At 46.2% G+C, this 23,026-nt stretch overlaps 1 protein-coding gene across 3 annotated transcripts in view; it reads right to left on the bottom strand.

Annotated features, from left to right (window-relative positions):
* NTM (neurotrimin) overlaps positions 1 to 23,026 on the bottom strand; it is a 411,266-nt gene that overhangs the window by 20,583 nt on the left and 367,657 nt on the right. For all 3 annotated transcript variants that reach the window (XM_055581180.1, XM_055581181.1, XM_055581182.1), the window contains exons 4-5: positions 2,715 to 2,849; positions 614 to 734 (exon numbers count right to left, since the gene is read on the bottom strand). In XM_055581180.1, coding sequence (XP_055437155.1) covers positions 614 to 734; positions 2,715 to 2,849 — 256 coding nt within the window. The remainder of the gene's footprint in view (positions 1 to 613; positions 735 to 2,714; positions 2,850 to 23,026) is intronic.

Raw genomic sequence — 23,026 nt, 5'->3', positions numbered from 1 at the left:
AACGTGCCATTTGATAACTCCTCGCAGTGACAAACTTCAGTGAATCACGGCAAACATCCGGATGGCAGCTGCAACAATAGGAGGGGACGGGGAGGCCCTTGTCTTTTCTCCTGCCGTGAGAGTGCAAGCTCTGCACAAAGGAGCGCCAAGTCGGGTCACGGACACATCCCTGCACCACCACTGAACGCGTCTGGAATGGAACCGGAGTCCTCGGCCACAGATAACTCAGCACTGGGAGCACTCCTGACGCCTTAATGCAAGCCTGAGAATGTGTTAAAAATAGCTGCGGGCAGAACACTTATTTCCCAGGCCTATAAAAAATTCACAGGCTTTCCAGGGCTCCTGGTGGTCTTTCCTTTGACAGTTCATTTTCCTAAAGAATAGTTTTTCTTAGGCTCGTTGACTGGCGAGTGATAGTTCTGCATGGCAGCATTATAAACACAGCTGAAGTTCATTCACGTCAAGACGAGACTGGTCTGGGTACTGTTTCTCCGTCATAGGCAGGAGGAGTTCAAGAGAGGACTTTGCAGGAATCCATTTGCATCCGTGTGGACCCAGGGACCTGGAAGAGCTTCCTTCTTCTTGGGGGAGGGAGAGGGGAAGGGAGTCTTACCTTTTGTCGTCCTTGTACCACTGGAATTCTGCCGAGGGAACTGCGGAGGCTTCGCACTGCAGGGTCCCCTTCTGTCCCACAGGCACGCCGGTCCCCTTAGCTTCTGAAATGTATGGAGGATCTACAAAGAGAGGACATTCGACAGCATCTCAAATGCCCCTCCTCACTTTGTTTTCCAGGCCCCACTCTAACTCTGGTCTCCATGAAACTGCCGGAGAATGAAGCCATCCCAGATCACTAGGGAAAGGCTCGAGTGCACTGCCTCCGCTCCCCTCTGGACGCCAGCGGGATGAGCAAGGATCTGGGCCTATTTCTTGTTTACACTTCTCCACTTTCACAGGAGATCGCCAACTCCATCCACCGCATGCCCCATGGCTTGACAGCACCTTTAATCTAGCCCTATAGATGTTCTGCACACCAGGTTTTTGCCAGAGTATATAAGCTTGAACTATTCAATTCCCATCGAAAACTCAGTTGCAAGAAATAATAGTCATGGAGAATTGCCTGAGGGATATACAGATCTGACATTCTTGGAGGTGTTCTTCCCTGGACCCATGAACACAGCCAGAACAACTTTACTTAAGTACTCGGGCTGCTTTCATCCCAAGTCTTTGCCAAACCACCCCTGTCATGCCGGCAGTTGCTCTGAAATGCATTATGGAGAAGAGCCAGCGCCAGCCATTGCATGGCCGTTTCAAGTGGTGCTGGTCGTGCTCTATTTATAGAGACCTTCAAGTAAAATGATTTTTCAAGTCTCAGCACCAGAAAAAAGCAGTGCTTCTCCCAAGCGACAAATTCACTTTTATCTTATGGACATAAACCTCAAACCAAATGATGTTTCTTCTCTTTGCTTTTGCACCTCAAAGCCAAATCCTGGACCCGCATCTGACCACCTCAGGCTATAAACATCGTGTGCTGATTTACCCATAGATTTCTCTTATTTCCCTACGTAAGTTTTTCCCTTCTCTTACATCTCCTTACTGTTTAGGTCAATCTTTATTAACTGTAAATTATGTCACTTTAAAGAAATTGTGGTAGGGTACAAAAATGGCATGATTGCTTCACCTGTTTCCTTGATTCTTCAAGTGTTTTGTGTTAATTAGGCTCAAATTGTGACATAAATCAACATATTAAAATAAAGAAGGAGTAAACATCACACCAAGGTATTCTTCCTCTATGTCCAACCCCACCCAAGTTTGGAAGGAGAAACTCTTCTTGTCTGCTGGTTTGACTCTTGGGTTCTATTCTGTCCTGAGAACATCTGAAATCAGCACAGCTGGGAAAACTTTCCGAATGTCCTAGAGACCTGAGTCAGGGTACCTAACGGGGAACCTAGAGAGAGTGCATGAGGGAGCCGGGACATTGAGCAGCATCGATGTCAGAGAGAATTGAGTTGGTGAAGGAAGAGGAGGAGTCCAGAGAAGTGGCCTCCAGCTTTTGGGGTTCATGGCAACCCACTCCAGTGTTCTTGCCTGGAGAATCCCAGGGATGGGGGAGCCTGGTGGGCTGCCGTCTCTGGGGTCGCACAGAGTCGGACACGACTGAAGCGACTTAGCAGCAGCAGCAGCACCTCTCTTAGCAAAACATAGGTATGAGATATACCCTCTCATATTGGATATGTGTATGTTTATCTATTTATAGTTCAATTGTGAATATATACCATGTCAATCAACATACATAACTAGAAGAGGATGAGATGACATAAGTATACCATAAACATAAATTATAATATTTCTTCCATACACGTGCTTTTTATTTTTGCTCCCTATTAAGGAGATGACTGTCCAGAGAATGAGAAGCTTGGTGACATTATGAGTAAAAATTGGGATTCAAAGACAAGCTTGTATAAATTATGCATTGAATGCCATGTAATGATCTTTTAGGACTCTAAGTCAAGTTTTGGATGATATAAAATTACTTTCAGCACCCATTTATTTTCTTTAAGAGATTAGAACTGTTGCTCTTGAAAGCAGAAAATGGACAGCGAGGCTGCCCCATTTCCCGCCCCGAGTCAGGGCTGGCACTGTGGTCCAGCTCTCTCTGTGGCCAGGAGGGCAGCACCTCCCGAAGGTGCCGGGTGGGTGCGCCTGAGACTACTTACAGTTCACGGTGACCTTGACTCTCCGCACCACCGGGGCCGCCACGTCGTTGGAGGCGCTGCACTCGTAGTACCCTGACTGCTCCCGGGTGATGCCCTGGATTTCCAGGTATTCGTCTTCACTCACAAAGCCCACGGCTGCAGGAGAAGGGGTGAGGAAATAGGAGGAAAAACACCGAAGGCACAAACTTAGCAAACCAAGTGTGGAGCGGCTACGTCTGCAGAGAGTTGCGCTTATTCTCAGTTCAGATTCTCAGGATGGACGCCAGCTCCCCTGCCTGCCTCCCTTCTGCCTCTTACATCACTAGCTTGTCTTCGGTTCCCCAGCGGACCAGGTACAATGCTCCCACCCGGACCAAGCACAGAGTCTGGAGAATTGCCGGTCCTCAGCAAGTGATGAATAATGTCAATGTTCACCCTCCCCGAATCTCACCAAGCAGTCAGGCTCTGGGTCTGAGATAGGCACCCCCATCCCACCCCTTTAGGGATGGGGGATGACCTAGGATGACCCCTCTAGGTCATCACAGAGCACACCGGGATGTCTGGAGGAACAAATGATAAGCTGATTACATGAAAGCACTTTGAAACCCACTTTGAAAGCACTATACAGTTATCCTATGATTTTCCTGGAGGTCCAGACTCAGAGGATCAGGGCTATGTTAATGCAGTGTGGGGATTCCATTCTGAGCGGGGAGGGAAGAGGCACAGTCCTTCCCCCAGGGCATAAAACCTCTCCATAATGCTGCCTGTATCTGTGATGCAGAAAATAAATATGACAATAAAAAGAAACTGATGTCATACAAAGAATTATGTGCGTGGTATGTAAATAAGGAGAAGAGGGCATCAGAGGATGAGATGGCTGGACGGCATCACCGATGCAATGGACATGAACTTGGGCAAACTCTGGGAGCTGGTGATGGACAGGGAGGCCTGGCGTGCTGCAGTTCATGGGGTCGCAAAGAGTCGGACACGACTGGGCGCCTGCACAACAATAACATGTAAACAATGCTTGTATTTGTTCTGTGACGTTGCTAAGATCACCATTTTTATAACGGTTAATAGCAGGAGTGATGACAATGACATAGAAGAAAACAGCTCTCGTACACAGAAGGACCACTGCCTGCCCAGAGGGGCCGGCACTCCTGGGTCTTGATAAGTCTGTCATCATCCAGACCTAGTCCAACTTGAGCATCCCCCAGGTGTCTTTCTGCCCTACGAAACCTGCGGCATACACGTACAGGAGCTCCCCTGCCTGTACTTCTTGCGGACAGCATCTATCACAGCAGGCAAGCCAGTGTTAATAAATTAACGGGAAGAACCAAGAACACGCTGAATGTCGCAGGCAGGGCCCCAAAGTCCAGAGTCTGAGATGACAGTCAACATTAGCCCATAGAGACTCATGGTCCCCACCAGTAAGCACAGTGGCCTTAATTGTCTGTCACTGCTCCCTAAGCATCTTTAGGGGAGAAAAGCACTAACCTTGAACTGATGAAGGGTGGAGGAAATGAGGAGAAGAGGCCTGAATGAAGAGCTCGCGCTTCCTTTTACGTTGTGGTTGTTTACTTGCACCCACCGTGAGCCTACATGTGTCAGATCTTCCCCGCTAGATGCTGTAATTACTGTGCAGAGCATCGCGGACACTCGTGTCACACTTAATATTCCCATTAATTTTAAATGGTGGTCCTTGGTACATATGTGTGGCAATTGGTGTCATATTTTAATTAGGCTTGCCCTACACCATCTGAAATTAATAATAGCTCGAATTACCAGTGTAATTTATAAATTAACAGTGCTGTAGCATTAGGAAATAAATTAGCTCTGCTGAGCTGTTTCTGGATTGAGCTCCAGTGTCAGGACAGTGGCTGGTAGGACCTCAGATCTCCTGGGAGGCTGAGATGACACCATCAAAGCAAGGAAACAAACGACGCAGGGCTCCCGGGTCCCTTGTTCTCTCCAACCACAGATCACGCATCTGGTTTAATTCTACCAATCAAACAGGTTCTTGTGCGACCACAGTAAGACATTCAGGAACCAAACTCTGATGAACTTGTCATGTATGAAGCATGAAGTCAGTCAGTCGTGTCCGACTCTTTGTAACCCCATGGACTGTAGCCCACCAGGCTCTTTGGTCCATGGGATTTTCCAGGCATGAATACTGGAGTGAGTTGCCATTTCCTTCTCCAGGGGATCTTCCCGACCCAGGGATCAAACCCAGGTCTCCTGCATTGTTATAGGAACATCCAAATGGAGAAGTTGAGGCAGAGAGGGGATATTGCCATAGGGTGAAATGCAAGTATGTAAATATTGGGGCAATCATAGTAAAAAAAAATAATAATTTTCAAGTTTTTTGTGGGAACATTGTGCTACTTTATGTGAAATTTACAATATTAATATCAGGCAATTTTATGTAGGGAAGGAAGCTGGATAGTTTAAGATTTGGGCAAAGTGTACGTTTCCTACTGATCTACATCTGTATTATCGGAGGAAGAGAATTACGCTAACGTCACCCTACAAAAACCAAGGAAGCTTAATTTGACTAACCTGTGTTCTCTAGAACAAATGGAGAATTAGAGAAAAAGTACAGTCATTGAATTTGTTACAATATTGTTTCCCTTGCCTGTTTTGGCTTTTTGGCCTTGAGGCATGCGGGATATTAACTCCCTGAACAGTGACTGAACCCACACCACATGCACTGGACGACTCTGCAACAGAAGGCAAAGCCTTAACCACTGGATTGCCAGCGAAGTCCCTACAGTTCGTTCAGTTCAGTTGCTTAGTCGAGTCCGACTCTTGGCGACCCCACGGACTGTAGCATACCAGGCTTCCCTGTCCATCACCAACTCCCGGAGCCTGCTCAAACTCATGTCCATCGAGTCAGTGATGCCATCCAACCATCTCATCTTCTGTTGTTCCCCTTCTCTTCCTGCCTTCAATCTTTCCAAGCATCAGGGTCTTTTCCAATGAGTCACTTCTTAGAATCAGGTGGCCAAAGTATTGGAGTTTCAGCTTTAGCATCAGTCCTTCCAATGAAAATGCAGAACTGATCTCCTTCAGGATGGACTGGTTGGATCTCCTTGCAGTCCAAGGGACTCTCAAGAGTCTTCTCCAACACCACAGTTTGAAATCATCAATTCTTTGGTGCTCAGCTTTCTTTATAGTCCAACTCTCACATCCATACATGACTACTGGAAAAAATATAGCCTTGACTAGACAGACCTTTATTGGCAAAGTAATATCTTTGCTTTTTAATATGCTGTCCAGTTTGGCCATAGCTTTTCTTCCAAGGAGCAAGTGTCCTTTAATTTCATGGCTGAAGTCACCATCTTCAGTGATTTTGGAGCCCAAGAAAATAAAGTCTGTCACCATTTCCATTGTTTCCCCATCTATTTGCCATGAAGTGACAGGACTGGGTGCCATGATCTTGGTTTTTTGAATGTTGTGTTTTAAACCAGCTTTTCACTCTCCTCTTTCACTTTCATTAAGAGTCTCTTCAATTCCTCTTCAATTTCTGCCATAAGGGTGGTGTCATCCGTGTATCTGAGGTTATTGATATTTCTCCCAGCAATCTTGATTCCAGCTTGTGCTTCATCCAGCTCGGCATTTCGCATGATGCACCCTTCATGTAAGTTAAATAAGCAGGGTGACAATATACAGCCTTGACGTACTTCTTTCCCAATTTGGATCCAGTCTGTTGTTCCATGTCCAGTTCTAACTGTTGCTTCCTGACCTACATAAAGATTTCTCAGGAGGCAGGTAAGGTGGTCTGGTATTCCCATCTCTTGAAGAATTGTCCACAGTTTGCTGTGATCTACACAGTCAAAGGCTTTGGCATAATCAATAAAGCAGAAGTCCCTACACTTCCTAATTAAATTGGGTAAGGTATATGAAAATTAATATGTATAGATTAAAATGCTTTACACATTTTAGCTTTCATTGTCATATTTTTCACCTTTCTCCTCATATACTTTTTCTCAATTAGAAGCAAAAATATCAAAACCAGAGAGAAAGCTAGTATATATATATATATATATATATATATATATATATATATACACATACATATATGGGTTTCCCAGGTGGCTTGGTGGTAAAGAACCTACATGCTGATGCAGAGGACCCAGATTCAATCCCTGGTTCAGGAAGATCCCCTGGAGAAGGAAATGGCAAACCCACTCCAGTATTCTTACCTGGAAATCCAATGGTCAGAGGAGCCTGATGGGCTACAGTCCATGGGGTCGCAAAGAGTCAGAGATGACTTAGCGACTAAACATACATACATATACGTAGATAACAAATAAAACTCTGAATCACCAGAAATGAGGTAACCATCAGTACTACTTAAACAAGAAAACAGAAAAGAAAAAAAAATTAATTGAAATCTGAATTTATAGAGTTAATGATTCAAGGAAAGTTTTCCTTTAATAGCATCTGTATTCTGGCTATGAAATGATCAGTGCTTTGTCGCTCGAATGGAGAACTTATAAAAATATTGGAAGAAAGACAAAAAGAAAACAGATCCACAGAGGCAGGACAGAGGCTGATGTCAAAAGAATTGCATAGAATCATTGTTTGAATAGAGAATTTTAGTTGCCAGTCATACTTAATGAATCAGGATCTCCTGGGATGAGGAGTTCTAAAAACTCTCATGTATACTCAACTTTGGGAATTAGGGATTTAGGTCAATTCTGTATTTTTCATGTGGGAAACTGAAGCTCAGATGAGTCCAGGATCACACATGTGGACAGAGGCAGCACACCAGGTCACAGGATGGCGCCCACACCTATTAATCCCGCAGCGATGAGTGTTTTCTAATGGTGGTTTTATGCCTTGTGCACTGGCTTTATTTTCCCATGTAATTGAAGCTCTTTAACAGCAGGGACCATGTCTTGGGCATTTCTGGCTTTCAAGGCACTCAGGATGTAGTTTACATAATTGGAAGTTTGTCAACCTCTTTTTTCTTTTTATTTATTGCTTCTATGTTATTAATTTTATTTTAATTGGAGAATAATTGTTTTATAATGTTGTGTTGGTTTCCGCTGTACACAACGTGAATCAGCTATGCTATGCTGTGCTTCGTCACTCAGTCCTGTCCGACTCTTTGTGACCCCATGGACTGTAGCCCGCCAGGCTCCTCTGTCCATGGGGATTCTCCAGGCAAGAGTACTAGAATGGGTTGCCATACTCTCCTTCAGGGGACCTTCCCAATGCAGGGATCGAAACTGGGTCTCCCACATCACAGGTGGTGGATTCTTTACCATCTATCTGAACCACCAGGGAAGCCCAAGAATACTGGAATGGATAGCCTATCCCTTCACCAGGGGATCTTCCTGGCCCAGGAATCAGCTTTAAGCACGCATATATCTGTTCCCTCTGGAGCCTCCCTGCCACCCTTCCCCCACCCCAGCCCTCAAGGTCATCGCCAAGCGCAGTGCTGAGCTCCCTGTGCTGTGCCGCAGCCTTCTACTGGCTACTTATTTTACACATGGTAGTGTGTATATGTCAACACTGCTTTCCCGATTCATCCTGTCCTCCCCTGCCCCCACTGTGTCTATAAGTCTGTTCTCAACATTTGCGTTTCTATTTCTGTCCTAAAAGTAGGTTCATCTGTATCCTTTTTCTAGTTTCCATCTATATGCATTAATATACAATACCTGCTTTTCTCTTTCTGACTGGCTTCACTTTATATGGCAGTCTCTAGGTCCATCCACATCTGTACAAATGACTCAATTTTGCTCCTTTTTATGGCTGAATAATATTCCAAGGTATATATGTATCATATCGTCCTTATCCATTCACTCTGTTCCCAAACAGCACCACCTTTGGTAATTGTTCCTGGAAAAATATTTGTACTTCCTGACTTTAAAAAATATCATCACCACTAGTATTCCAACAATAGCCTTTCTTTAAATATGTGATTTTAAAAGTTTTATCGAGTGTTTAGTATAATTTATATTTAATCTTGGGGCCAATTATTTCCTTGGGGAATGCATCCTTAATTTAAAAATGGAGATCAATGAGGAAATGTGATTTATCTAACAGAATTTGTTTTGCAACTAACTTTTCAGGAACAGAACTACTTCATTAAGTGGACTCTGACAATCCAAGTAGGGAAAGGAAGCAAGTTGGATTTCATTTCCTGAAGCTCCAAAGAAGCTTCATACTCTTCAGAGGACTTAAGCTCAGAAGTTTATAACCCACAGAAGGACGAAAACTGCCCTGTGTAATAATATTCCTTTGGAAAAGAAACCCCAAGTTTCCGAGTTCATAGATTGGGCTTTGAAATCTGTATAACTGAAAATAATAATAGCCATGGTTATCATTTTTATCTCACCCAAGAAACACTTGTCAAGAACAGCTGCAGCTACTGGAGAGGAGAAGAAGGCACAGCTGTCTCCTTGCTTAATATTTTTATGGCATAAATATGAGTTGAAATAAAAAATCACTGGACCTCAGAAACTAAGAGAAAAAAAAGCACAGAGTTCTAAAATTCCAAATTTGGAATCGTTTAAAAAATTATCTCAAATTCTGTGACTAGTCTAGTCCTAGATTCATCCTCTAGATTGTCTGAAAGTGAATGTCACTCAATCATGTCTGACTCTTTGTGACCCCATGGACTACACGGTACCTGGAATTCTCCAGACCAGAATACTGGCGTGGGTAGCCGTTCCCTTCTCAAGGGGATCTTCCTAACCCAGGGCTTGATCCCAGGTCTCCTGCATTGCAGGCAGATGCTTTACCAGCTAAGCCACCAGGGAAAGCCCACCTGGGAAGGTTCGTCTAGTCCTAAACTAGCCCTCTAGACTCTGGTTCCCTCCTCCCTTTTGATTTGCATCAGGAAGTTCCTGTTCAATGCCGCCTGGGCTTTGGGGAGAGCTCTTTACAGGACAGGTAAGAGGGTGTCCCTCCAAGGTGTCTTAATTTTGAGCTGAGCAGCACGGGAAGTTTTGTGCTTTGATGGAGGAAGCCATGGTTTTGCTCAGGTGCTGGGAGGTCTGGTCCGCAAACACGTGCTTTTGATATTTGGCAAAACTGATACAATTATGTAAAGTTCAAAAATAAAATTAAAAAAAAAAAAGAAAAGAGAATTCACTTAATTTTTAAAGTGGGACTCTTTCTGGGAATCATATTTACATTTGTATTAAGGAGGAGCTACAACCAAAACACAATTATATGAAAATGACCCCTTTGTACTCCACCACACCAGGTCCCATGTATCTCTGAGGCCCATCCCTTCCCTTAACAACAAGCTGTTTTTGCAGACGCAGCTCCAGCAGCCGGCTGGGCTCTTGGGGTTCTGTGTCCCTCTGCTGCCTGCCTTTTCACGAGGACCCCTAGCTCAGGTTTGCATGCAGACCTTCTATTATGGGGGATGGTTTCAAAGTCAGAAAACATACAGCTGGAGGTTTAGAGTTTGCAGCTTGATGTCTGGAACCTGGATGTTTGCAATGATGCAGCTGATGGCTGCTAAAAAAAAAAAAATAATAAAAAAATAAATGAAGGAATCAGCTTTTGATTTGTAAACTCAGCCAATTTGATCTGAAAGACATTGATAGGGGATAAATATAGAACTCCGCAGTGTCGTATTACCTCGAACGTCCGCTGTTTGCTTTCTCTTTTTCTAAATCCCTAGAGATATAAGCCAGGAATGAGGGCTGCGGAATTTGAAGTTGCTTGGAAAATCCTTGTCCAGATTAATTTAATGGATTTTTTAAAAGAGATTCTTAATGGGTTAAGGTTCCGGGCTCTGTTACGCACACACATGGTCAGAAGTCCACTTGCAGGGCATCACTGTAGCCACTTGGTCCTGAGTCTCCTTGGGAAAGCAGGGGTGTCTGTGCTTTAGCCATGATGATGGTTTCTGGATTAAGAGCAGGATTTTTTATCTTGAAACTAGAACTCCAACCCTAGGGGTTTCTGAAGCTAAGGAAATGACATCATGCACGTATGCCTCTGTATGTGTGCATGTGTGTTTTAACAAGAGATTCTATTTCTTTCTGAACAGGGGTCTAAAAGGGGCACAGGACCCAGAAAGATTCATATCGCCCCCTCTATGGTCCTGCGGTTCATCTAACAGTGACTTCACGGAACCAAGTCTCTATCAACCCCCAGTCTTACAAAGAAAAATGAGAAAACTCTTTAAAATATAACTGATGATCGGAAAAAGGAATAACTCTAGGAGTAAAGCACAGCCTTGGGTATATGTTAAATATTTTGTAGAGGATGGAAAGCGAAGTAACTTATAAATCATCCTTTTGAAGAATAGGCATGCAGATCTGAGCAGTACTTTGTTCACTAAACAAGAGGAGTTCTCCTCCCACCCAGACGTAGGAGGAACGCAGTGTAGTGGGTGGGGATCTGTTTTCTCCCTGAGACCCACGACCACTGGAGGCCAACGAGAGGCCTGCTGGACACGGAGGGAGCACTGGTGATGTACCAAGCAAACAGGCTGTGAAAACATGCCCGCTTCGGGGAAGGGAGAGAGAAGAAAGCCCGGGATGGGATCAGATCTATAGTTAAAATAATCTAATGAATAAATTCAGATCGGATCCTGAGAGAAAGCGGCAAGGGTCATCAATGCTGGAGCTGGAAATGCCAGCTTGCACTTCCAGTTGGCCCAGGGAGGAGATGAGGACACAGGCCACCCACCAGGGTAAGAGGAAGCCTGAGGATGTAGGATTATTTGGGTCCAGTGAGAAAGGGAGGCATGGTGAAAACCTTTGTTTATACTAAATTTGATTATAGCCTTTGAGCATATTTAGGGCTTCCCTGGTGGCTCAGCTGGTAAGAATCTGCTGCAATGCAGGAGACCCCAATTCAATTTCTGGGTCGGGAAGATGTGCTGGAGAAGGGGTAGGCTATCCACTCCAGTATTCTTGGGCTTCCTTGGTGGCTCAGCTGGTAAGAATCAGCCTGCAATGTGGGAGACCTGGGTGCGATCCCTGGGTTGGGAGGATCCCCTGGAGGAGGGAATGGCTATCCATCCCAGTATCCTGGCCTCAAGAATTCCACGGACCATGTGGTCCTTGGGGTTGCAAAGACTTGGACACGACTTAGCCACTTTCACTATCACTTTTGAACATATTTAACATAACATAACAATCTTTGCAAATAGTTCTCAAAATCTACCCACCACCAAATCTACCTGCCACCGAATCACACTGGCTGAGATGCGTGCACGGCCCTGCCTGGCTGTCTGGGACCGCCTCCCTCCTCAGCTCTGAGTAGACCTCCACACACAGGTGGGCCTTCAATCCCGTCACGCAGAAGTGAAGAGAGGTGCAGGGAAAAGAGGAGCTCATTTACTCTTTCATCAGTTCCACTGCTAAGGTTTCCTTCCATCTCTCTTCATCTCACACAAAATCTAAACAGGCGTGCACACCTGCGTGCGGATGGAGCACAATGTAAGAAAACAAGACGACCATAATTTGTCAGAACAAACTTGGTGCTTCTGAGCCCTCATTATGGCTCTTTCTCTTAGGAATTACGCAGCCTTGAGTAAACTGCTGAGCCCCAGTTCCCTTGTTAGTGACATTTGGAAATGCTTTTATTCCTCCTTCCTAGGTTGGGTCTGAGAATTGTATGAGAGAATTTGAGCAAATTGTTTTTAGATCCTTCACAGAAGGAGGATCTAAAAGAGTCAGAAGGAACAGATTCTAGGAGCAATTCGGCAATTTGATGGCATCTTTAAAGTCTCCCCCTCCTCAGCTCTCCTCTATCTCGTCCCCTTGGTCAATGTATACTCTGAATCCCATGTCTACAGTTTAAATGACCAGCTCTACTCCCGATTTCCATGTCCATGTCAGCATCCCAGGACGATCTGCTGACTTTTGTCTCTGAAACTGCCAGGAAAACACCTCTCATGTGCCTCCCAGACACCCCGGGCTGAACCATCATCTCACCCCTCAAACCTGCTCTCACCCAGCATCTGCTAATCTCTGCTGGTGGTGGGGCTTCCTCCCCAGTCTCCCAGGATAAAATAGAGTCACATTTGATTCCTACTTTTTCACTCATTCCTTCCCTCCCATCAACAAATCCAATTTCTTCTTTCTCTCATACTGTTAACTGTGTTAATTCAATCCCAGTTACCTACTCTGGATTATTACAACCCCTTCTCCACTGTTACCCCTTCCTCCAGGTTATTATATTTAGTATTGATCCCCAAATGATTGCAACACACAAAAAAACAAAACTCACCTCCCCCAAACTTAACCCTTTGTCCTGCTCCCCTGCTCTTTCTGAGCTGGCTCTCATCCATGTCTTTAGAGTCTTCTGTTCCAGCTCCTTTCTCCCCCCACCCACTAGATGCGCCATGAAGTTCCTACAAACTGAGCTGTTCATCTGTGCTTTGCATCCTCTCCCTTTTCACCTTCAAAACCATCTTAAATATCACTCCTTTGGGAACCCTTTCTTGCAATCAAAATTCCTTACCTCCTCTCTACAGTTTATTTATTTATTCATTTATTTGCTTCCAGTGTTGCACCAATCACAGTGCATTGTTATGTAATCGCATGTGTTTACCTCCCTCAAATTTATAAGACAGAAGGGTATTTTATTTATCTTTAACTCCAATATGTATAGCAACATTGAACACACAGAAGTCACTGAATGATTATATGGTCAAGACTGAATGAATGAAATAACTGACTATAATTCTGGTGACTAGTCTGGCTCTTGAAATGAACTATTCAAACCTTCTTTGGTGACTTTTAAGAAGCCAGCAGATATCTTTTAAGTTTATTATTTCTTTTGATACAGAACTGGACACACAAAGAGTGTCCTTTATGTGTCCTAATCTCCTAAGGTTAAATAATTTTATTGCACATTTCCTAAGGGGGAACTAAAAAGCCTCCATCAAGCTAGACCTGGAGTGAATAAGAAAAGAGCTTGGTTTGTCCATCTTCACAAATACCCCTCATTAAAAGCTCTTGTAGCTAAGGCCCCTGCTTCCTCTGAATGAGTTAGGATGCAGCAGGTTTCAGAAGTGTCTAATCAGAAGTGTCTCAGAGAGTCTTCTTATGGCATCATCAATTGGGTTGCATTTTTTCCCGAGTGGAATCAGCTTGGTGATTCAGCTCTGTCTATATGCAATTAGCAGCGGAATGATTGCACGGAACGTGATTAGGCTCTCTACCTTCCTGGGATGGGCAGGCAGGGAAAAAGTGCTGCCGTCCACACAAAACGGGCCTCTGCAGAGACACCGGCAGCCTCCACAGCAGAAACACTAACAGGCGCTATGATAAGAGCTCTAGGCAAGGAATGGAAGCTGGCAACCGGGATGTGGATGCAAGCAAGGGCTTGAACTTGAACTTGAACTTGACCTAATAGGGCAAAACCATGCTGGTGCATCAAAGCCTCCCTGAGAAGCCTCGGCACCTGCTTCCCGGGGGTTGACACCTACGGTGCACAGAGATGCACGTGACCTCCCCAGCCCCCTCCTCCTCTGGAGCCCTGTGCTCTGCCTGCCTTGAGGGCGCTGAGTTCTTTCCCTCTCTGCCTCTCCTCAGCTGCTCTGCTTAGATGGCGTTAATTCCCACCCCCCTGGTTTCTTTCCAACCTAGTCACTCTTTTCCTTTCCCACAACCCCAAGATCTGGGATAGAGGAATACTTTTGTTTGATGACATTGGTCCTTGAAGTGAAAAATCTAACACCTGTAACTGAGGGACAAGTTATTCTTTCTTTCTGTTCTAATTCTCTTCTTCAGCAGACCACATCTGTGACCTGACTGCTGGCACCTTCCATGGGACAGGGGAGGGGTGGACGGGAGCTCGTGGATCGACCAGTGAAGTCAGCAACTGGTGAAGAAAGGGGCAGAGAGAGACAGAGCATAAGCAGATGATAAAATAACACGTTAAACAGAGAAAGCAGGGAGAACCAAAGGTGTCTGCTGGAGACAGTCACTCAGTAGTTCAGGTAAATCAGAAGCTTGCCCCCACAACTGCTCTGTTCTCATCAGAGCTCAAAGCCACTGCCAGCCCCGTGGGAGGACTTGGCCATGGCCAGGTTTGTATGAAGCCTGTGGGCACAGCTGACTCCTAGACCTCACATGAGTGTTCTGTGATGCCTTGAAGACCCCAGCATCAGCCCAAGGAACCTCCCTTCTGTGAGGCCCTCATCGCCAAGCCTCTAGAACAGGGTCAGCACACTTTTTTTGACCACGTGGCAAATATTTGAGACCTCCCAAATATTTGAGGCCATACTGCCTGTGCAGTGACTTCTGAACTCTGACACTGTCACTCAAAAGCAGCCATGAGAAAGAGCCAGAAGGAGAGGATTCCAGCAAAGTGGATTCTGCACAACATTTTCATGTCACATCATCTTACTGTGTCACAAACGATTCCTCTTCTTTTGATGGACATTCAGCTATTTAAAAACATAAGAAGACATTCTTGCAGGGCACACAAAAAACAGTAGGTAGACGGGACTTGGCCCCTGACGCGCATGTCTCCTGATGGAAGTGTCTGACCTCTCCAGCTGCCTCCTGTTCCCTGTTGTCCCCAGGCCATGCTGTTTCCTAAACTGCTTCCTCTGCCTCACCTCCACACTCTTTCAGACCCTTCCTTCTGCACACTGAACCTGCTTAGCACAATTCCTGACTTCCTCCGCTCTTCTTGGAGATTCGCCTCCTACCACTGATACCTGGGTCTGGGGGAGTGGATTCCCCTACAGACTGGTCCTGTCCACTGGAGACTACAGTGTATTTGATTCTTTTTTCGTATCCTTGCCCTGCCATGGAAATTCTGGACTGCATCTTTTTAAACCCTGTGCCTTCCCTATAATTTAAGGGGTATGACATACATACCTGACTCTGTAGCCCCATTTCCTATTATTCCCAGCTTCCATTTTCCTATATCGATGGTTTATCAAAGGCAGGGCGGTGGGGATGTCTGTTCATAGACATCATTTAAAGTTACACAAACATAGTGATAATAAAAAGCTGGACTGATTTAATTAGTTAATGTCAGTATCATCAATTCTTATGACAGCATTCATAGTTCCAGTTAAGATGGAGTGAACATACTTTACCTGGGGTGTCCCAGGTGGCGCTAGAAGTAAAAAATCAGCCTGTCAATGCAGGAGACTTAAGAGACTCAAATCACATCAAATCGGATTTGATTCCTGGATTGGGAAGATCCCCTGGAGTAGGACATGGCAACCCACACCAGTTTCTTGCCTGGAGAATCCTATGGCCAGAGGAGCCTGGTGGGCTATAGTCCATGGGGTCACAAAGAATCAGACACGACTAAAGCGACTTAGCATACACACACACAAACACACTTCACCTGATCTCTCCTGCTATTACAACTAGAAAAGAAACTTTTTAAAAAACCTGAGGACTCCGAAAAGTAAAGAATAGAAGGTAGATGAAGGGGAAAATCGAAACTTGTATGAAGAATACCACGGAGGTAAATTTCTTGGTATTTTTCTTCCTCTTTCTTGGCCTGACTCAGAGCAGCCAGAATCTAAAACTGAGTAGAGGATGCTAACAGAAAAAACATGATAAACCCTCACTTTTTGGTCTGAGGAAAGGAAAGGGAAAATTTCAAGATGGAGAGACATTACTTTTTGTTTTTGTTACTGGTTTTGTTCTTTTTTCCCCTCTCCTTGCCCTGTGGTCAACCTCAGTCCTGAAGCTAAAGTCCAGGAGCAACGGTGGCAACCTCAGAGGCCACCTAAAATTGAAGACAAAACAGCACAACAAGCAAGACCTTCTTTGGGACCTGCGGTACTAAGGGAATACTAAGGGAACTGTGTTCAGAAGAACAGAAGGAATTTCATTTATAGTTTTCTCTTCTCTTTCCCTGCTTTGCCCTGCAGTTTGACTCACAATCACAGGAAGTGAGAGACATTCGCGGGAGCTAAGGCTTCTGCTTTCTAAGCTGCGGGCAAGGAAGGGGCACCCAGGGAGCCAGCCTGTGGGGGGAAATCTCAGAGGCAAGGGAGCTCACATGAAGCTTGTGAGCAATCTCAGGTTCACCATTGACTGTGTGTGGAACTCACCCAGGACAGCACACCAAGGGCTTTGAGAACTAAACTGTGGTTCATGCCTCCACTCAGGGTCCTGGCTGGCCAATGCAGAACAATCTTCCGACACTGTCAACACTTTGAAATCAGAACTAACATTACAGCCACAGGAGCAGGAGGGCCAGGACTGTGGTGTAGGCCTAACTGGTCTCAGTTCAGTTCAGTCACTCAGTCATGTTGGACTCTTTGCGACCCCATGAACTGCAGCACCCCAGGCCTCCCTGTCCATCACCAACTCGTGGAATTCACTCAAACTCACGTCCATCGAGTCGGTGATGCCATCCAGCCATCTCATCCTCTGTCGTCCCCTTCTCCTCCTGCCCCCAATCCCTCCCAACATCAGGGTCTTTTCCAATGAGTCAACTCTTCGCATGAGGTGGCCAAAGTACTGGAGTTTCAGCTTTAGCATCAGTCCTTCCAAAGAACACCCAGGACTGATCTCCTTTAGAATGGACTGGTTGAATCTCCTTGCAGTCAGTCCAAGGGACTCTCAAGAGTCTTCTCCAACACCACAGTTCAAAAGCATCAATTCTTTGGCGCTCAGCTTTCTTCACAGTCCAACTCTCACATCCATACATAACCACAGGAAAAAACCATAGCCTTGACTAGATGGACCTTTGTTGGCAAAGTAATGTCTCTGCTTTTCAATATGCTATCTAGGTTGGTCATGACTTTCCTTCCAAGGAGTAAGCATCTTTTAATTTCATGGCTACAGTCACCATCTGCAGTGATTTTGGTCTAGTTGGCTGCTAAAACTGGGTAGATTCTACCTCCCAGTGTATTCTCAAAGGATTTTAACCAGATTGAGAGTCTACTAACATAATATTCAAAATGGGCAGGATACAGTCCATTAATAACCACACAAAGAACAAGGAAAAGCTAAACAATTCACTAGGGAAAAGACCGTTAACAGAAACCCACTCAGAGAAGACCTAGATGTTACCATGATCAAAGACTTTAAAGCACCTAGCATAACTGTGTCCCATGAAGTAAAAAGTAGCACTCTCAAAAGGAATATGAAAATAGAGAATTTCCACAGAGACCCAGAAGCCATAAACAATAAAAAAAAGAAAATATTTAGAACTGAATTTCAGATATTCGCTGGATAAGCTCAACAGTGGAATGAAAATAACAGAGTCAAGCGTCAGTGAACTTGAAAACAGATGAACAGAATTCGTGTCATCTGAGCAGCAGAGGTTGGGAGAAGGGTAAGAGCTTGATTACAAAAGGGCAAGATGACTCATGCCATGTGTTATGTCCAGTTCTGGTGGTGGTGGTGGGTACATGAATCCGAGCATATGTTAAAACTCACAGAAATGTACACTAAACAGTGCAGCTAACTTTAGTAGCTCAGAATAACACAGGTGCCAAATTTCATCGCGTGTCGGAATCTTGGCTGTCCTCAAGTTTTGCAGCTTCTTAAAATCCACTTGTCCTTTAAGTAAATCTGGATGGTCTGTGCACTGAGAAAGTTGACATTCCTTCGAATAACTTGTGGATTCTTGAGACGCTGACAGCCCTCTTGACCTTAGGAGTCTTGGTTCTGGATTCTACTGAAGGTCACGTGCTCTACCCCATTCTTGTGCCCTCCCCCAGGTAGCTCCCTCTATACTGGCTGGTAAACTGTCTGCTTCAGTTCCCAGAGAAACACTGATTCTAGACTCTGTGCACACACACACTGCTAACAGTTTTCTGAAAAAAAGGAGGAGATTACATTTCACAAAGCCTATAAAGTAACTGAAATTTTACTTTTCAACAGTCTGGTCTCCAGGGATGATATACATTGTCCCCATCAACCACAGAAATGTTTATTGTATGAACTGCCCAAATTTTTCTTCAATATTTTTAAAAATAGATGCATAAAGCTCCAAAGACATCCCCAGAACATCGTCATTTTCTTTTTATTCACGTTAATGCTCCTGGGCATACACAGACCCCAGATAGTAAGCTCATACATTTGAAGTTATTGAGACAAACTCACTGGCATGCCCACACATGCATATATGTTAGCACATTTTCTTTCTTTATTTAGCAGAATACTTAGCTTGCCATTTATTTCCCTGTAAATCTATTTGTCAGATGTTCCATGTTGGGGAACATTCATGGAATCCCAAGATCCTGATTCATTAGCACTTGACTTTCTATAATGATATTCTCTAGGGGTCATTCAGTCTCTCAGATCCTGTTTTCAATTCTTTCTGGTGTTTCATTTTTTCTTACAAACCAGACTTTTTCCCCCCCAGGAACTCAGAGAACTTCAACCTCATATGCACTCCCAGTGTGACATATACACGGGCTGAGGTGCCCTCTGCTGGGTGGCACACACACCTGGCCTGACATGCTGTCTAGCACTACATCAAAGAAGTCTCCTCCCAGTCATGGGGAGAAATGTCCCCAAACAGAACTTCTGAACTGAGAGCTCCATGTCTCTTGCATTATTCATTCTATTTGTTATGAAAACAAAGTGTTTGGAAAGCCTAGGATATTCCGCTTACCAAAACTCATGATTCTGATGATGACCACTGAGACTGTAGTCTTATCTGTGCATAAGAACAGCACTCGGCCCTGCACCTACAAGAATGGAGACTGGCCTTGTCTCCAGGGCTTAAAACTGGGGAGTCAGATCTGACTCCGAAGAACAATCCATGAGGCTTAGACAGGATAGTCTCTGTTGTCAAGTGCCTGAGGGGTGCAGAGAATATTTTGAAGAATAAATACACACTAGAGTGGAACTTGGGCTTCCCTGGTGGCTCGGCGGTAAAGAATCTGCCTGCAACGCAGTAGACACGGGTTTGATCCCCTGGGTCACGGAGATCCCCTGGAGAAGGAAATGGCAACCTACTCCAGTATTCTTGCCTGGAGAATCCCATGGACAGAGGAACCTGGCGGGCTACAGTCCCTGGGGTCGCAAAGAGTAGGACATGACTGAGCGACCGAGCACACACACAAGGAAGAATTTAAAGGAGGAAGTCCTGTTCACGTATCAGGGAGAGGTTTCCTCTGGTGGAGTCATTTCAAAAGGAAGGGGACAAAGCACCTAAGAAAAACATCTGGAAGGAAGGATGAGCAGGCAGACGCAGAGAAGAAGCAGAGAAGCGCGGTCCCTCAGGTTCTCAGCGATTCCAGGGACGGACAGCAGGGCTTCCTAAATGTGATGTGTCCGCAGGTGGTGACACCGTGCGGGGGTTGTGGGGGTGGCCGCTGGAACTCCCCGCCACGGTGCTGATGTGCAGGCTTTCAGGCTCTCCCTTCCTCTGGATGCCATTAGACCCCCCAGTCATTCTGAGATGCAAACATGCCCTCACATATTCAAATTCACCCCAGTGACAGTGCCCCCAGCAGAGAGCCTTGAGTGCAGAGTGTCTTCAGGCGTGGTGATGAAGCGCGAAAAGTCCCAGCCTCAGTAACACAGCAGAGAGACAAGAGCACGTGGGACCAAGCTGCCCACTGAGGGGGCAGGGGTAGGGGCCAGGATGGTGGGGGGGGGGCGGTCTGTGATCATGTGTTCTCCCTCTCGGCATCCTTGGTGGCACTTCTGGGCTACTCCTATGCCTCCTTCCTTCTGATCTTCTTCCAACCCTTCAGACAAGACCCTCTTCCAAGAAAGCAACAGAAACACAACCCCATTTGGAAAGAACAACCAGGCATTTAAACTGCTTCTCCTGTGATGGATTCTGGAGTGGCAGCTGCAACAGACAGCGGTGTCCCACCATCAGTCCCCTGGCTGCTTTAGCTGAACTATCTCTGGGCTACCTGGGCAGAGTCCCTTACGTTCCCTCTGAAACAAGAGGGGAAGGTGTGAATATCTACCCTACATTCTATGGGTTTGCTTGTGTGTTTTAAATATGTGGACATATTCTCTACAGTGTAGAATGCTGCATAGCCATGAGAAGCTATTAATTCACAAAACTCAGACACTCACAGTGAAGGTACTGATTAATGGTCCATTGCTAGCCAGTGGCCAAGCCTCTGGGGTCAGCTGTTGGGGCTATGGGTCCTCCTCACAGGGGACAATGCTGAGATTGCAGGTATCTGCCAGCGCCGCCTACCTGGGGCCTATCCTGTCCTGTGCTCAGCTCCACCGGTCTCAGGATGCAGCAGGGTAAGCTGGAGGAGGGGCGTTCACAAGAGGACCATCTGCAAGAGGGCAGACTGTGCCTGGAATTGCAAAGACCCTGGTGCAGCGAGACTCATCTGTCAAGGACGGGCCGGGGGCCGACAGCTCGAGGACTGGCAGCGAACAGGGCCGGAGCAGAGACGGGAAGATTCATTTCTTCCTGAGAAAGGAGTGTGCTGTGAAGAATAAATCATTTCTGAGCAGCCACTGGACCCGAAAGCGAAACTTGTTTTGTGAATTTGGTCCCAGGGGAGCCCTGGGGGTGCTTCTCAAGGAGCAACAGAGCTGAGCAGAGTGGGTGATGCCGTGTCACCGAGCAAGGCCAGCCAGGTCACGTGGTGGCCACACCAGGCGGCACCTGGCAGCAGGAAGTGAGGTCAGGGCCTGGAGAGGAGGAAGGAGAGACAGGGCCAGGGAGGTGCCAGCTGGCTCAGGGCTGCGATGGACAGGGACAGACTCAGCCAGCCGAGGGACTTCGTTCCACTTTTTAAAAGATGTACATGGCAATTTACATGTGGGAAATGGCAGCCCCCTCCAGGACTCTTGCCTGGAAAATTCCATGGATGGAGGAACCTCGTAGGCTACAGTCCATGGGGTCACAAAGAATTGGACATGACTCAGTGACTTCACTTTCATATGGCAATTTATAAAAAGGCTCAAAAGGATGAGAAGAGAGAGATACGAGGAAGGTCCCAGAGCAGTGCCTTCTGATGTTCCTGGGATCACAGGGTGGAGGGTGGGGGCTGTGGGGCATGACCACCCAGGATAACACCCAGTTCATGCGCAGGGGAAGCCACGAAGCAGATAGAAGTCAGGGTCCAGTCCTGCGAGGGGTCGGATGGAAGATCAAGAGGCGGGCAGGCTGGAGGGGAGAGCATAGATGGGAACCTTGATCATTCACTTGCTTCTCCTGCTGTCCTGGGGGGCGCAGCCCCATCCCAGACTCTCCCCTCCCCTCCGGCTGCCCAGAGAGCCAGGCAACATCCATCTTTAAGCTGTGCTTCATCATTGTGTCCAAGTGGCAAAACCAGGAGCTCAGACTCCTGAATACTTGGGCCCTGGTGTCTCTGAGCCAGATGACTGGCATGTGCGTGGCTGGGCATTCAGGGCAGGCTCTTGGGGCCTTGGAGGAAAGCCCACAGCCCCTACACACCTTGCCTTCCCCTGATGGGCAGCAGGGCAGGAGTCAGGGTGGGGAGGGGTGCAGTCCTGGAGCTGGGGAGGCCGAGGGCAGAGAGGGACTGGGGTTACAGCTGAGAGACTGAGAACAGGGCTCTATAACAGAGAGAACTGCCTAGAGGAGATAGTTAGGCATCACAAGACGTATAGAGCACTTTTTTTTTTTTTTTTTGTATCTCACATCCTCTAGGAATGTAACCGTGATGCACATACCTTGAAATTCCAAATTTTCCATCCAAATTCACGCTCACACATTAACAGGCATCCTACTTGGCTCATCTTCCCACACTCTTTGATCTCCTTCGATCAGGGTGCTGTAGGAGTTGCCTTTCTTTACAAAGACACTGGACCTCAAACCCTGTGCTGGGACATTCAGTCTTTGCTTCTCCAATAGGGGGCTCATTACCTGGAGTCACTCACCTAGGATTACCAGGCTAGAGAAGGGAAGTTACAGCTTTCCCAACTTGGAAATAATTAGGAGTTATGGATTAACTGGGCTTCCCAGGTGGCTCAGTGGTAAAGATCTGCCTACCAATGCAGGAGAAGCAGGTTCTATTCCTGAGTTGCGAAGGTCCCCTGGAGGAGGAAATGGCAACCCTAGTATTCTTGCCTGGGAAATCCCATCCATGGAGTTGCAAAGAGTTGGACATGACTGACCATACATGCAGTCAGTCAGTTAGTCAGTTCAGTCGCCCAGTCGTGTCCGACTCTATGCTACTCATGGATTAACTAGAAAGTGTATTTGTATCCACTCCAGTACTCTTGCCTGGAAAATCCCATGGACGGAGGAGCCTGGTGGGCTGCAGTCCATGGGGTCACTGAGGGTTGGACACGACTGAGCGACTTCACTTTGACTTTTCACTTTCATGCATTGGAGGAGGAAATGGCAACCCACTCCAGTATTCTTGCCTGGAGAATCTCAGGGATGGGGGAGCCTGGTGGGCTGCCGTCTATGGGGTCGCACAGAGTCGGACACGACTGAAGTGACTTAGCAGC

This window comes from Bubalus kerabau, chromosome 5 (genome assembly GCF_029407905.1).
Source record: "Bubalus kerabau isolate K-KA32 ecotype Philippines breed swamp buffalo chromosome 5, PCC_UOA_SB_1v2, whole genome shotgun sequence".
NCBI classification, from domain to species: Eukaryota; Metazoa; Chordata; class Mammalia; order Artiodactyla; family Bovidae; genus Bubalus; species Bubalus kerabau.
This window is presented reverse-complemented; position numbering and strand designations above follow the sequence as displayed.